The sequence below is a fragment of the Etheostoma spectabile genome, chromosome 8 (assembly GCF_008692095.1).
Source record: "Etheostoma spectabile isolate EspeVRDwgs_2016 chromosome 8, UIUC_Espe_1.0, whole genome shotgun sequence".
Classification (NCBI taxonomy): domain Eukaryota; kingdom Metazoa; phylum Chordata; class Actinopteri; order Perciformes; family Percidae; genus Etheostoma; species Etheostoma spectabile.
The window spans coordinates 34057280-34073649 of NC_045740.1; the positions used below are offsets into that span (position 1 = coordinate 34057280).

The window sequence follows — 16370 nt, forward strand, 5'->3', positions numbered from 1 at the left end:
TGGGCCGCCCAAAAAAAAAAAAAAAGAACCTCTGCCCAGCGGACCTGGGTATTTTCTCTTCCCACTGCTGGGACCGACCAATATGTGATTTCCACACTGCTCTCCATTAGCCTGCAGCATATGGACCACTGCATTCACTGCATTCAGGCTTCAGACACTGAGCTGTTCTTTTGTTTGGATGGAGGCACACTCGGCACTCCACAAAACAGGGCAGGACCTGACGGAGGTTGACTGGGAACGGAGCTCATACTGCTCAGTGTTTTCATTCATTCAGAAAGGAAATGTAATACTTTGTATGTAATAAATACATATAATATGGAATATCAAAATGACTACCTAATCTACCTATTACTGCTCAACCACTAATAGAAACTTTGTAAAATACAGTCTGAAATGGGGAAAAAATGAAGACTATGCAATTCACATATGTGTTGGTAAGCTGCTGGCAGCAGGGGAAGGAGAAGAGGGGGCTGGGGGGGAAATGCAGAGAGAAGAGATTTGGTGACTGAAGAGATTTGTGCTGAGGAGAAAAGTAAGGAAAAGATTTATATCTTTTCCTGTTTGTGTTTCGCTGGTGTGAAACTTGAGGAGGTTCTTTGCTGTTTGGATTTCATACAAACCTGATGGAGGGAGACCGATATGAAGAAGGCTGGAATCAGGGAAAAGTTGCTGAGAGAAAAGAAGAGAGAAGTGGACAAGGGGAGGTGGGGAGGGAGAAATGGGACAGAGGGAGCAGAGGTGGAGAAAGAGAGGAAGTCTGTGGAAGTCTACCTTGATTTCTCTAGGGTCCACACACACACACACACACACACACACACACACACACACACACACACGTAAAAATATGCTCCCTGCCTCGTCACACACATTTTCTTGTCCCAACTGGGGAGGTGTGAGAAAATCCTCTTCCTTCCTGTTCACACACACACACACACACACACACACACACACACACACACAGTGAGGGTTCTGTTAAGATGGGCCCTGATAAAATGTAATGCGTTCTCCAAGCAGAACAAAGCAGGAGAACTGTGTGTGTGTGTGTGTGTGTGTGAGAAGAAAGGGGTGCCGCAGTGCATTGCCTACGCTTTAGAAACTTCTTTTGGGACCTTTCTTTCTTTTTAAGCTGCCACCTCAGTATGACACCCCCCCCCACACACACACACACACACACATACACACACGCTGAAGGCGCGTCCCCCCACTTTGATTGTTAATCACATTGACGATCTCAAATGTCGTTTTTTGGTCTTTTTGTCTTTTGTGTGCTGTTGCACCCATGAAAACACACACACACACACACACACACACACCATGCAACCATGCTAGGCGTATTGTCACACATTTTGATTTAATTGAAAATTCAACATTTTTAGCTTTTCATTATAGCTGAAAAAAGTACATATTTTATATTTAGAATACATTTATTAAGGGGTCATCTATGTTGAATAGAATAATAATAGCATTAGCATTTATATATACATATATATATATATATATATATATATATATGCACAGAAAACATTAAGGTGAATCATTAGTAAAAAGATAAAAGAAAAATATTGATTATGGTAAAAATGAATGAATTTTAAAAACTGTCGCCAAAAAATCATGATGCATAGGATTTTCCATTGTTGTTCCACCCCTAGTTGGCACGTGCGTTTAATATGTCTCTATGTATTTCATATTGTGCTGCTGGTTCTTGATCTTATTGTGACCACATTCAGACTGTGTTAATGGAGACGTTACTGTCGTGGCTTGTATGGAAATGCGTGCTAAATGAGCCTGTACTCTGCGAGGTGCGTGTCTGAAAGCGTCTGAAATACATCCCTTTCTGTTTGTTAGCCAGCCAGAGCCTTTACATATATAGCGTGTGTGAGTGTAGTGTTTGGATACAGCAGTCTGGGCTTGTCCTCTCAGTCAGCTGGCACTAATCCCCACCGGAGCGTCTCTTTTAGGCCAGAGTGTGTGGTCTGCCCCCCCCTCCCCCCACCCTCTCTCTTTCTCTCACTTATTTTTTTATTTGGGCCTGTAACATTTCTTAAGTAATTGTCTAATCACCGTTTCTCTGTTTAACTGCAATTAATAAACATTAGCTGAGGTCTTACGGGCTATGCCTGTTGATAATGTTGTCAATTTTATGTTCACTTATGTATAAAATACAATGTTTTATGATAGTAAAAAGACGTGGTACTTCATAGGTGGTTGATTGTGTTAATGGGTCACATGACAGTGATTTAACCAAAGAAGTTTCCTGGGATTCTTTCTAGAGCCGGGCAATATATCAGTATTATATCGATATTGTGATATGAGACTAGACATCGTCATATGGCATAAGTGTTGTCTTCTGTTAAAGACCGCGTTACAGTTAAGTTATGTCAGACTGTTGTAACTGTTTTTTATTGTCTTTACCCACTCAGTCATTATATCCAGATTACTAATGATTATTTATCAAAAATCTCATTGTGTAAATATTTTGTGAAAGCCCCAATAGTCAAAAGAATTCAAGTAATGTTAATCTGTAAAATAGTATAGAACACGACATTATAAAACAAAAAATGAAATATAAAAATATTAATCTTTTATTTTTTTTAATTCTTTGAATCAATTTTGAATTGGTAGAGCACCCCTAATTATTATATATAATAAGTATAAAAGAATACAATGTCCATATCAGCTCTGATCCGAACCTTGCGATCGGGACCTCCCTAGACACAAACACTAAACCATCCAGACTCCTGCTCATTAGGATGCTCTAACCACCAACATGTTATAGAAAATAACTATAAAACAATATCACACACCGGTAGGGAACAGATCAAGACTAACGCTTTTGTTGCCAAAGATCCAACTGGGAACGCCGCTGTAGCCTGCACAGAGTAGTTTAATACAAATAGTAGTTCACATTGACCTTCACATTGGTGTCCTTCACAAAGTTCTTTTTGTGAAAGAGAGAATTATTAAATAGATTTAGTGTGTGTTTTAAGGACTGGGTGTTGTTTGGGGGCGCACTGACAGAGGCGGCGTGTCTTAATGCTCTGGGATTACAGTAGGCATGTTGTGCCAAACCACAGCATAGCAGCCCTGCCACCCTGTCAGGCCCAAACCTGATTTCTTTGCCCATTGATCAGTAAACATTGATCTGTGTTTATATATATATATATATATATATATATATATATATATATATATAATATATTGTGTGTGTGTGTGTGTGTGTGTGTGTGTGTGTGTGTGTGTGTGTGTGTGTGTGTGTATATATATGTATGTATATACACTACCGGTCAAAAGTTTGGGGTCACTTAGAAATTTCCACTGCACTCCATTATACAGACAGAATCCCAGCTGAGATCAGTTGCATTTTTTGTTTTTTTAACCAGCGCAGCAGTTTTCAGATTACATTATGTGCTGACATCATTGCAAATAGGTTTTCCAGTCTAGTCTTGTCTAGTTAGTTTTTTAAAATGATATCAGATTAGTAAACATAATGTGCCTTTGGATGATTGAATGAATGGTTGGTGATAAGGGGTAATGTAGATATTGCATTAAAGATCAGCCCCCCCACTCAGATCAGCTGGTATTCTGTCTATAATGGAGTGGTATGGAAATTTTTAAGTGACCCCAAACTTTGGACCGGTAGTGTATCTACATTACCCATTATCACCAACCATTCATTCAATCATCCAAAGGCACATTATGTTTACTAATCGGATATCATTTTAAAAAACTAACTAGAAAAACACTGGCAAACCTATTTGCAATGATGTCAGCACATACTGTAATCTGAAAACTGCTGCCCTGGTTAAAAAAACAATGCAACTGATCTCAGCTGGGATTCTGTCTATAATGGAGTGCAATGGAAATTTCTAAGTGACCACAAACTTTGGACCGTATGTGTGTGTGTGGTATATATATATATATATATATATATATATATACACAGTGTGTGAAGCATGAAGACAGACGTATTAATGTGAAAGTTGTTTAAAACACAGAGGATCTTTTGGTCTCGGTGCCTGTCGTCTGTCTTGGCCTCGGCAGACTGTTGCCAGTTGGCGGTAACGGTGGAGGGTTTCTGTTTTTGACGACGCATGGTCCAAAGAGTAGCAGTCCTGTGTTTTCTCTGCCAAAACTAGTTTGGCATGCTCGTTGTGAACTTGACTGTGGCATGTGGCACGGTGGGGGTGTAGCAGTAATAATCTGGATACGCTAGACCACATGTGTCAAACTCAAGGGCCGCGGGCCAAATCCGGCCCCTCGCAGACTTTGATCTGGCCCGCAGATCAATTAAGGATCCCAATTAATTTTGGACCGCTTTTTTGACATTTCTGTCACTTTCTCTGATGATTTTGGTTCTTTTTACAGTGTTTTTGTTGCTTTGTTTAACAGTTTTGGGCGTTTTTGTCTTTATTATTTCTGACTTTCAAACTGTAAGTAAGACTTTATAAGACATGCAATGATACAGTCAAAGATATTTGACTTATCTTAAATAAAAGCATGTTAATACACTTTACATGCCTGGCCCTTGATGGGATTCTTATCCCCCTTTGAAGCAATCCGCCCAACTTATCAGTGAAATGAAACTCCTCTGAGATTCAATGTTATATCAGCATGATGTATCAACAGATGTGTATTTCATTCAGACTATAGAACCAAGTGGATTCATGGCTTTAGTAGAGCCATTGTTGTTGCTGTCTTTATTGTTCTTACTTGATTCTTGTGTGTATTATTATTTGTAGTATTAAAAAGAATACCCCAATGATATTTTGGAATTGCACTAAAGTGAGGCACTCACAAAAAGGGCTGCACAATTAATTGAATGCTAATCGCTATGGCGATTGCTTCCCACAATCAAATGAACATGCCATTTAAAATGCGTTCTCCGGTCGTAGGACCCTTGGCTGCATACTGCAACAGAGATGTTATTTAAACTAAAATGTGTGAAAAATGTGAAAGAAGAAAAGCAAGAGTGTGTGTGTGTGTGTCAGGAGTATGAAGGTAACAGTAAAGTCATAGCTGTAATAACGTAAAATATGTACAGTTTAGGCTATTTGTTGGTGAATAAAAAATGTGAAATGCAGCCTGAGTAGTGTTGGTCTCAAGGATGGTGACCCCTGAAAGAAACACACTTCTAAACACATAAACACACAAGCTCAGATAAAAAATGACATTGATAGTAATATGTGATATTCCCAAAAAACATTTCTTTGCAAATAAATCAAACATAAGACAAGTTGTCCAGCTCCCTAATCCACTGGGAAATTCCACAGTTTTGCATGAACAGGCTAGACGCAAATATTACAAAGCCCCCTGGATGAATAGTCAGAATGCAAACTTATGTATGAGTTTGAGCCAATTTATTCTCTGTTTATTAAAAGAATTGCAATTTGATAAGTTCAAATCAACTGGGTTTAATGTCATTTTTCTTTTTGTCTTCCCAGGCTCACCTCTCCTCCTGTTTGCCAACCGGCGTGACGTACGATTGGTCGATGCAGAGGGTGTGCGGGGGGAGTCGGCCATCGTTGTTAGTGACCTGGAGGATGCAGCAGCGGTGGACTTCCTGTATTCCGAGGGCCTGATATTTTGGACAGACGTCAGTGAGGAGGCCATCAAACAGACGCACTGGAATCAATCATCCAACTGTAAGAATGCACACTGTTTCCTGTGTCTTTAGTCTCCTGCTTAATGAAGGTTTCCTCATAAACACCTGCAGTAAAGGTGGCTTTGTGAGCTACATATGTTCAGGGGTTAAAGTGGGCCAGAGCGATCCAGAACGGCGTTCAAGGTACCTTCGATTAACAAGTGAATGAATCAAATTGGATTCATACTTACACTTCATAAAGTGTTTCCCGTTATTTTAAAAATAACGCCAAACTTCCATTCCTGTGTTTCCTGTTCAGTCTCAGCAGTCTGTCTGCTACCGTCTGTCGTGGTGAGTTCACATGTCTAGAAAACTAGCAGGACAGGCGAGTACTGTCTGTTAAAATCAGTTGAACAGGGCTACGTTCAGACACGACAAAACGTTCCGAATATGGTTGCAATATAATGACACAATGTGATAGGGATTATGAATACTGCAATATCGATATTAATTTAGATATTTTTAAACATGTAAAATTACACAACGCATCAAAATAGATTCATAACAAATCAAAAAAGTTTTCTAACAACACAAGGTTTTTTTCAACTGATTGTCATATTGGACTCATACAACATGAATAGATAAATAAGGACCATGTCCTCCCGATCTTAGGGTTCCCCCACCTGCCAAATCCCACTTTAACCCCAGCACATCTTCACTGGTTTGATGAAGAATGCATCCGTTCTCTTTCACCTTCTCACACTGTCTATGTTTTCGGTTTGCAGCCCTTAAAGAGGCGCTGGGAACGGGCCAGACTGTGGTTGTATCAGGGCTGGACTCTCCCGATGGGCTGGCCTGTGACTGGTTGGGCAGAAAGCTCTACTGGACAGACTCAGAGACTAATCGGATTGAAGTGGCAAACTTGGACGGCACCTCTAGGAAGGTCCTGTTTTGGATGGACTTGGACCAGCCCAGGGCTATCGCTCTCAACCCTGCTCAACGGTAACAGACACTCTTCATAGTACACTTAGACCGCCATAGTACTCTGCACGACAAACATGGACTATAGTGCAATAGATTTATTGAGACTGAGGGTGACAATAGTAACATAGATAGTATCATTATAAATGTATCTTCAAAAATGCGATATGTGTGGATTTCCCTGTAGTCATTCAGGATATAATATATATATATTTATATAGAATATATGTTTCTGGAACAGACCATTTGAAGGCCTCCCTTAGATTGTCACTTTCTTTAGCCGGTCTACATGGTGCACGTTTTTAAGAACTGGACAGACAACATGCTCAATTCAAGATATATATATATATATATATATATATATATATATATATATATATATATATATAAACCAAACTCTCTCTTAACACAACTGGAGCTCCTCAGATGATAGATTTACTTTATTTTACTGTGGCTTAATTCTGTCTTGAATACAATGTAGCAGAATGATTTATGATTGTGTTAACAGTTTTCATGATGGTTTGGACTACAGAAGTCTCCAACCATGACTTCTGCAGAACTTGTATAAAGACACTGTTCGTAAACTAGAGGTTCAATGAGTCCATTGGCCTACTTAGTTCAGGCTGAATGCACTGAATCTTTTCCTTTCAATAAACACTCTCTTGTTTCCTGTATTGCCCAAGCAGTATGACTCCATCATAGTGTAAACAGCCTGAACACCATGTCAGCATGAGGAACAGTCAGATGTGAACAGCTAACATTTCTATAGATCACGATAGCCACAGGGTGTGTCTGTGTTGGGAGTTTTTGGTCATACTGTAACTGAACCTCGGTAGGTGCAGGGCCGGTGGGACAAAAGAGTGTAGGTGTAGGCCAAGAACACAAACAGGTTGTCATCTGTCCTTTCATACTTGCTAAGTCAAATGCAGCAACGGTTACGAAGACCACAACTATACGGGTGTTTTCACACTTGGTCCGTTTCAGCCCTCCAAAAGAACTTAGACCTGTTTATATCAGTAGTGACTTAATGCAGATATGCAAAGATTTATTGTACATATGCATAATATGAAATGTACAGATTCTTTGCAGATTAGACTCCATCGTTATAAAATAAAGGGGTAGAGAAGCCAAGACATATACCCCCCAGACTCTGATGATGGTGGACAAGGAACCCGAAGACCGAACGAAGGAGTTGACTGCTGGAAGGGGACTCAGGGTGCTGGGATTGACGATGACCAGAGGTGGAAGGGACGGAGGAGGAGGGTTGCACATTTTCCTGAAAAGACAGCTGACAGCAACAGAGAGAAGACATTTCAAGCTGGATGTCATTACCCTCCTCCGCTGCGCTGTTGAGGAAGGTCTGGCTATGCGAGACAATCTTTAAAGTAAACTGACATGGTTTGCGTGAAGAGGACCATATGTTAAAACACCCTTAAATTCAGGTTGTTCTTGTTCTTTAAATCAGTGTAAAACATATGAATCCAAGTCACTTCAGCTTTGGATGGTTCAAGCAGACACGGTTTGGAACCCAAACGTCCCAACTCAGAGTAGCTTCCTGTATCTGTGTGTCTGCCATGTCTCTTTAGGAGTGTGAGTGAGGTTTGTTCCAGAGGAGTCTGAGTCCCTTTGGACTGTTCACATAAGTGCAGAAAATGCTGACTGATAGGTCTTCATTTGGAGGGCTGGAATGGACCAAGTGTGAAAACCCTCTTATTGTTGTAGTTGTTGTCTTTGTACCTGTTGTTAGATTTGACTCAGCACGATTATTTGTAGGTATGATTGTAGACTGTGGAATTGTCTTGTGACAAGCAGAAGAGAAACATGATTAGTTTCTATCCAAAATTACCGTATCTTCCCTAGTTCCTGTTTGCTAGTCAGGTGTTCCACACATGTCTGTGTCTCGCCATGATTACCAAGTATCTGCTGGGTTTTTCCTGCACTGAGGAATTTGGGTGCACTCTGAACAGGTTTTAGCCAGCGCCAAAGGAAAATACACAGCATGGTCCAATTTATTGGAGCAGTGAACAACGTTTCCATTGCACAAGAACCTTATTGGATGGGGATGATAGTTTCAGGTACCCTCAGGTGTTACCAAGGAAAGGAAGTTATTGTATGAAAAAAACTTTAAATTTTGGTTGTAAAGCACATTGCAATAAAAATGTCTTTGGCAACTGACTGCGGTATAAGCAGGTTAATGCCCTTCCAGGTGTGTAAAATGAATTACGGGGAGGCGCAGAGCGTACATCCCATTATATTTTTATATATAACAATTGTCATCTTTTGCCTGAAATTTTTGTTTTCTTGTGGATATAATTAAACATAAATTATTGCATAAAAATGTACCACAATGTAGACCCCCTGACCCCAAGGCCCATTCTGAGCCAGAACAAATCCTTATCTGTACAGTATACAATTAGTATACACAGTATACAATTAGTTTTGTCGACATTTAACAAGATTATATTTATCTTAGTCCCGTGTTGGTCTCATGTCGAGACCTTCCTCCACAGCGTTGCAGAAGAGCAGCTAGTCCACACAGCATTCCTGGATGGGAGAGAAACGTACTCTGGTTCATCGGCATTTCTTTAAACCAATCACAATCGTTTTGGGCAGAACTAGAAATGCAAACTAGTTTCAGGAAGGAACTTGTTTTGGTGGAGCATGTGTATGTTCAGAAGTAGTTTTAGTCGTCAACAGAAAACTCTGATTGGACAGATAGTCTAGCTAGTTGTCTGGATTTACCCTGCAGAGATCTGAGGACCAGGTAACCATAGTCCTCAGATTGGACAGATAGTCTAGCTAGTTGTCTGGATTTACCCTGCAGAGACCTGAGGACCAGGTAACCATAGTCCTCAGATTGGACAGATAGTCTAGCTAGCTGTCTGGATTTACCCTGCAGAGACCTGAGGACCAGGTAACCATAGTCCTCAGATTGGACAGATAGTCTAGCTAGCTGTCTGGATTTACCCTGGAGAGACCTGAGGACCAGGTAACCATAGTCCTCAGATTGGACAGATAGTCTAGCTAGCTGTCTGGATTTACCCTGCAGAGATCTGAGGACCAGGTAAGGGGAAGGACATCCAGCAAAATTTCCGGCGGCACCAGAGCAATCCCTGAAGTGGAACGTTGTCGATATAGACTATATTTATATAAACTTATCAGTACTCGAATTGCAAACTGGGCCCTGTGTTTGTGTCTTTGACATGTTTCTTCTGTTTGTCCTCCAGCTACATGTACTGGACAGACTGGGGAGAGGAGCCCAGGATAGAGCGGGCTGGTATGGACGGCAGCAACAGGTACTCTATCTAGCTCTTCTGTATTTACAGTCATGTTGTAAAGCCCAGTTCAGACCAAAGATTCACAATGAGGAAAAAAACGTTTTAGAGCGTTGCAGGAAAGGTTTCAACGCTGCAGACCGGTGCAAGTAGTTGCAAGTTTCGGATCTTCTTGTTGCAAACCTTCAGTCTGAACTGGACTTTATAGTACAGTATTCCCGTTGCAGCCAGTACAGAAGCAGTAACAATCCTACAGAAACTAACTTAATGAGATTACAAGTTGTACAACCATTTTGTTTGCCTCTGTCTCTAACAGGAAAGTTATCGTGGTGGTGGACATATACTGGCCCAACGGTCTGACCATAGACCTGGTGGAGCAGAAGCTGTACTGGGCCGATGCCAAACTTAGCTTCATTCACAGAGCCAACCTGGACGGATCCGCACGGTATGGCCCTCTGTCTATGTCTCTGTGTGGGAGTGAATCCGTTCAAAGTTAATAGTAGACCTGTGCTAACTTACATGACATTTTCTTTAGTATGCTTATATTTAATTCATAAATCAATATTATGAAGAAAAAACTCCTTCAGCTTATTTAAAAAGTTACATTTCATCTTAAGTACCTGTAATCTCAAATGAACTTCCATGTGGGGAGTGGAGAAGATTTTTACAGATACAATTCAGTCAGCCAACACACGTCGAGAAATTTATTGATATGAGAATACAGCCTGGCAGTACAGTTCATCTCTGCCGTCTCGGCTCAGATAGTGGCGTGATGATATAAAATATCTCTCCCCAGATGATAAGTCAGAGCGCAGGTGGATGCTAAGGTAGTAATGATGCTGGCAGATATATTTGCAGAGAGCAATGAAGCAGCCGCTCTGGCAGAACAGGGGAGGTGTCTTATTTCTTCTTTTTGCTTTTGATACAACAATTTGCTGCTCTTTGCAACAATATTAGGCTGAAAAAATGTGCATACAGGCAGAATTTCACCGCTACATTAAACCTCATTAGCTCTTACCAGTGTATCTCTGTGTGTACTTTGTCCACAGCAATCCCACCAATCGCTCTCAAAATGTCTGTTAGAGAGGAAATTCCCTAAACATATTCTTTATATATCTTTACAGTCATTCCCAGAAAGACCCGAGCAGGCCTGCCTTGTTGCACCTTCCAAATCTTTTTTTAAAATTTGACATTTTCAGCGTCAAGCTCGCTAGCTCCAAGGTTGTTGTTGGTTCCCAAAGAGTATAGAGTTTGAGAACGCTAACACAGAGGACAGGTGAGGGACATCCGGTGGAGGCAGTTACCCTGGAAATCTCGTTGATCCAGACTGGACCCCTTATTGAAACATGAAAGACCAGCAGAAAGTAGAGTTTTCACCCTTTACAACTTTTTTCCAACAGAAAAAAGGGAGGAAGAGAAGAGAAAAGAATTGCTATACAGACAGAATTAAAGAAATATGAAGAGAATGAGAGAGTATGAGAGAGCTGTCCAACACAAACAGCTGTGGTATGGAGGCCCCAGTTAAAACACACACACACGCGCACACACACACACACACACACACACACACACACACACACACACACACACACACACACACACACACACACACACACACACACACACACACACACACACACACACACACGTCAGCCTTTTTTCTCCACATTTTATCATTCTCTCTGTTTTTAGAATGGTTGTCAGAGCTGTTTGTCATTTAAATATTTTTGATGCTGATACTAGTGTTGATACCGGTTCCTGTGAATATTTTTCACCATCATTTTTATCGAAGTGTCTCTACGACGTGTAATGTTAGACAGCCAATCACAGACGTTATTAGATATTGGTCGAAGCAGGCTGCATGCTCATTGGCTCACTGATGCTAATAACATTTACTCTTTAGGTATTGAAGTTTGGTATTGAATGATGAGGCATTTTTTGATACTTGATACTAAGGAGGCAATTTGTCCGGTGCCTTAACAGTATCAAAGTTCAGTACCCAGCCCTAACAGAGGTGCATGTTTGAACCCATTCTTCTTAACCGATTCAAATTGTATGTGTTAAACGCTGATCACGGGACCTTTGTTACATGCATTTCCTGTCTCTCTTTCCTGTCATCTCTCTATTGTCAGCTGTGAAAAAGCATAAAATGTTGTCATGTGTCTGCCTGTTAAACGTCCTCGGCGCTGTTGCAACAACTGCTTGCTTTTGGAGGAATTGTTGGTTTCCTGTAAATTATAGAGTGTGGTCTAGACCTACTCTATCTGTAAAGGGTCTTGAGATAACTTATCTTATGATTTGACAATATATGTAAAATTGTATTAAATTTGTGTCAAGGTTGGATTAAATCCAAACCAAAATTTGGGGGAAAAGTTTTACGCTGTTGGGAAAAAGTGGCGTCTGTTCTACTGACAACAGCACGCTAGTTCTAAAATCAGTAAATCCACTAGCTCTCCCTTGTGTTGCTTGATGCTGGACAACACCGTGTTTTTATGTAACTCCAGCACTCATTGGTCCGCCATCATGTTTTTATGTACTAGGGAGGCTCCGATACTAATACCAGTATCGGGTATCAGTCCGATGCCATGCGTATGTACTCTTACTTGTGGTGATAAAATTACTCAGGTACTACCACACCCGATATCACCTCATAGCAATGTGAATTAACTTCTCCGTTGAGCAGGTATAGCAATGGCAGTGGAGTAATGCCAGCCGTTTGGAGACTTTTGGCTGTAACAAAAGATAACTAGGCTCTTGTCCAATGCATGATTGCACTTGACGACCAGCCATTGTCAGTCTCGATTCGAGAGATTCCCAGCTGTCACCACATCACAGAAACCTTTGTGAAAAAGCACCCATAAGTTGCCCGTAAACTTCACCACTGATAGTTGGTGCAGTGGTGTTAGCCCAGTGTCTGTCATCAGTTTAACGGGCATAAACATGAAGACAGTTAAATTTCAATCTGCTCTGTCCTCCTGCGGTTTCTACACAGCTCTGTTTTAACAACCACAGCGCTACTCTGTAAATATCACAAATCACAAACAGGCTAAAACGAAAGCTCTCGGTGTTTGATCTAACTGTATTAACTGTTATACTTTGCCACAAGTCTTTAAATTGGACACAATCCTGTGAGCTTAACTGCTGGCGTAAACAAACCGTCCTCTCCGCTAGATCGGTAAATCCACATGGGTACTTAATATGCACGTGAATGACGTCATCTGAATTTACGTTCTTAATTCTTTCTAAAGTTCACTCAGTATTTTTGATATCAGGAATAAAATGATTAATTTTATTGACACTAGCCTTGCAAAATGTCAAGGCCCAGGCACTGAGCTTTGAAAAAAAAAGGCGTGGTTCTTTGAAAATACTGAATGTCAATTTGTGTCTGAAAACACCCTCGGACCCCAGAGGGATTATTAAGTACTCTTATCGGTACTCGGTATCGGCAAGTACCTAAATGTAAGTACTGTAAAAAGTGGTGTCTGTGCATCATTAGTATGTACGTTAGGAGGATGTGGTGTTCTGTTGCACGAATGCTCATCAAGTCACAGTAGAGACATGGACACATGCAGCTCAGTTAGAACGGTAGGCTTTCATCAATGATATAGTTTGCCTTGTCTTTCTACTAATACACACACACACACACACACACACACACACACACACACACACACACATACACACACTGAACGAGCTTTGAAATGGAGTTGATTAAAATGTCCTTATTTTTTTCTTAACCACTGCTGGCAGTCTGCTCTGCTTTTCACACACACACACACACACACACACACACAACACACACACACACACACACACACACACACACACACACACACACACACACACACACACACACAGGACTGAAAATGATGATTGATGAAAGCCAGTTTCTGGTGTGTTGATATTCTTAATACACGCCTCCTTTGATCCGGTGCCTAAGTGTGTTTGTGTGCGTGCATTTTCCTGTAAGTGATTTTAAAGTGTGTTTTAGAAAAGAGCCACTCTCGCCTGATTCAATCTAACATTTCTCTCCGCTTCATGCTCTTTGTAAATGTTTGGCCCTAAGGATCGGGAGAGGGCATACCTTCACCGAGGCTGCACAATGTGCTGCTTTAATAAGAAAGTGTGTATTGGCATCCACATTGCATTGGAATGTGTTCTAGATGTTCATGGTCCCGGGGGGGAGGATGCCTAATGGTTCTCTGACCTTTCCTCTCGTGCCTCCATCAGGCCTAAACTTCCCTTTTGCACCAGATGTCTAATGAGCCGCTTATGATGACGCGTGTGCTCTTCAGAGAAGAACTCCTTTCCATTTCTATTCTTTCATTTTCAGCGCTTTTCTGAAAAATCGCCCTCCTGCCAAAAAGAAAAGCTCATACAAACAAAGGATTTAGCATCATCAACAGTGGAGCTAAAAAAAAGGGTGGCACAATAGTAAAGTTGAGTTGTTCAAATAGTCCAACACCTTTTGTTTTTGTGTGGTTTAATGGGCATTACAGTTTAGGAGTCAATTGTGGCTCTCTGTTAGCAAACGTGTTTTTTGCGTGTGTGTGTTTCTGTCGACTTTGGATGAAGTGTATTTTACGATGCTAAAATGACGATGATGTTTATTTGCATGAATCTGGTGGGTTAAGCAAATGCAATTTCGCGGATGTTTGTATGCTTTAACAGAAAGGTCGACCTCCTTAGAAATACTTTCCATCATGTTGTCAGATGGGACTTTAGCAATATAATTGTCAAAATCTTGATTTTTGAGCTGGGTTTATTCCATAATTCCACAATAGATATGGACATGTTGGGCATCCTTAGAAAGGTGAGGAGCTGTAGTATATTAATCAGGTGACAAATTTAAATAGGATCCAGGTTGAAAAAACGGTAGTTACCCTTTAACATGAGATGTATTTGCTGTTTCACTGAGTGTTAGTGTAGACAACAATCAGGTTCCGTTAATTTCTGAGTAATTATACAACCAACGTTCCCAACGGACACAGGATATGGGAGACATGTGTTTGTGTAGTTTAAGGCAAGTTTATCTCTGGCTTTAAACAGCTTAGTGGTTTCTCAAAATATACACAGTTTTAAATTTCCCAGATTTATAGAAGTATTTTGAGTTCCCTTCCGTGGTAGACAAGTAGCAGTTTGGAATACAGCACAAAACAGCAAGCTTTGTGTTTTTGTCCTGCAGTGAAACCGTGGTGGAGGGTACGCTGACCCATCCGTTTGCTCTAACTCTGTCTGAGGAGACCTTATACTGGACCGACTGGCAGACCCGCTCCATCCACGCCTGCAACAAACACAGTGGAGACAAAACCAGAGAGATCCTCAATGGGATTTACTCTCCTATGGACATCCAGGTCCTGGAGGCCCATCGGCAGCCTTACAGTAAGAGAAGTCTTTCCTGTATGTGTGTGTACAGTACAGTCAGCAGTGGAAGAAGTATTCAGATCCTTTACTTCAGTAAAAGTACTAATAACACACTGTAAAAATACTCTGTTACAAGTAAAAGTCCTGCATTAAAAATGTTACTTAAGTAAAAGTCTTTTAGTATCATCAGGAAAGTGTAGTTAAAGTAAAAAAGTACAAAAAGAATCCTCCCATTTTTAGAGAGTGTGAAGGATCCAACCAGCTGTGTGTTTAATGGTCTCATAATCTCAGCTGGACTTGTAGGCCGTTATATTGTTACTAGTTTACCTTATAATAAAACATCAGATTTTATAAACGACATGTGTTTTGTGTGCAGTAATCTTAATGTGTAAAGTGTAACTAAACCTGTGAGATGAATGTAGTGGAGTAAAAAGTAGAAAGTGGCATGAACAGAAAAGACTCAAGTAAAGTACAAGTACCTCAACATTTGGTACAGTACTGGAGTAAATGTACTTAGTTACATTCCATTACTGAGTACAGTGCATATGCAGTAGAGTGAGTAGTGTCATTGATCTGTGATAAATGATTACAGTTTTACATCCTTGTTCTAATCCTGTTTTCTTCTTCTTCTGTCTCTCTCTGTCTTGGCTGCAGTCCAGACTCCCTGCAGTGACACTAACGGAGGCTGTAGTCATCTCTGCCTGCTCTCTCCAGTCCAGCCCTTCTACAGCTGTGCCTGCCCCACAGGAGTCCAGCTGAAACCAGATGGAAAGACATGCAAACCAGGTAAGGGTCCTATTCACATTAGTACTGTCCTCAACTAACAGCCAATTTATGCTTCTGCGTTAAATCAACGCTGTGGGTACGTGCGTTTGTACGTACGTAAGTACATAGACAAACCAACCTTACCGTAGCCTGTTGTCACCTCTCGAAAAATGTAAGTACATGTTGCGGTGATGCAGACAACTGTGATTGGTCCGTTTGGCGGTGGTTCGGTAGCGTTGCATTTCTCCCTACTCATTTCCTGGTTCTCCTTCTCCATCAACAACTTGAAATCAAGGAGAGGGTCAACCTCTCCTGCTGCTGATGTCCCACAGTGGTCAGAAAGAACAGGGCTACTCGCTCTGAAGATAATCACCATCACTCTCTCACTTGCTCTACCACACACA

The 16370-nt window shown here is 40.9% G+C and overlaps 1 protein-coding gene across 2 annotated transcripts in view; it reads left to right on the forward strand.

Annotated features, from left to right (window-relative positions):
* Window positions 1–16370, forward strand: part of lrp5 (low density lipoprotein receptor-related protein 5) — a 69790-nt gene that overhangs the window by 8558 nt on the left and 44862 nt on the right. Inside the window, exons 2-7 of one of the 2 annotated variants that reach the window (XM_032524291.1) lie at window positions 5442–5642; window positions 6367–6583; window positions 9790–9858; window positions 10154–10282; window positions 15023–15219; window positions 15856–15987. In XM_032524291.1, the coding sequence (XP_032380182.1) occupies window positions 5442–5642; window positions 6367–6583; window positions 9790–9858; window positions 10154–10282; window positions 15023–15219; window positions 15856–15987 (945 nt within the window). Of the gene's footprint in view, window positions 1–5441; window positions 5643–6366; window positions 6584–9789; window positions 9859–10153; window positions 10283–15022; window positions 15220–15855; window positions 15988–16264; window positions 16268–16370 lie in introns of both variants that reach the window. The other variant, XM_032524292.1, reaches the window with a different exon arrangement.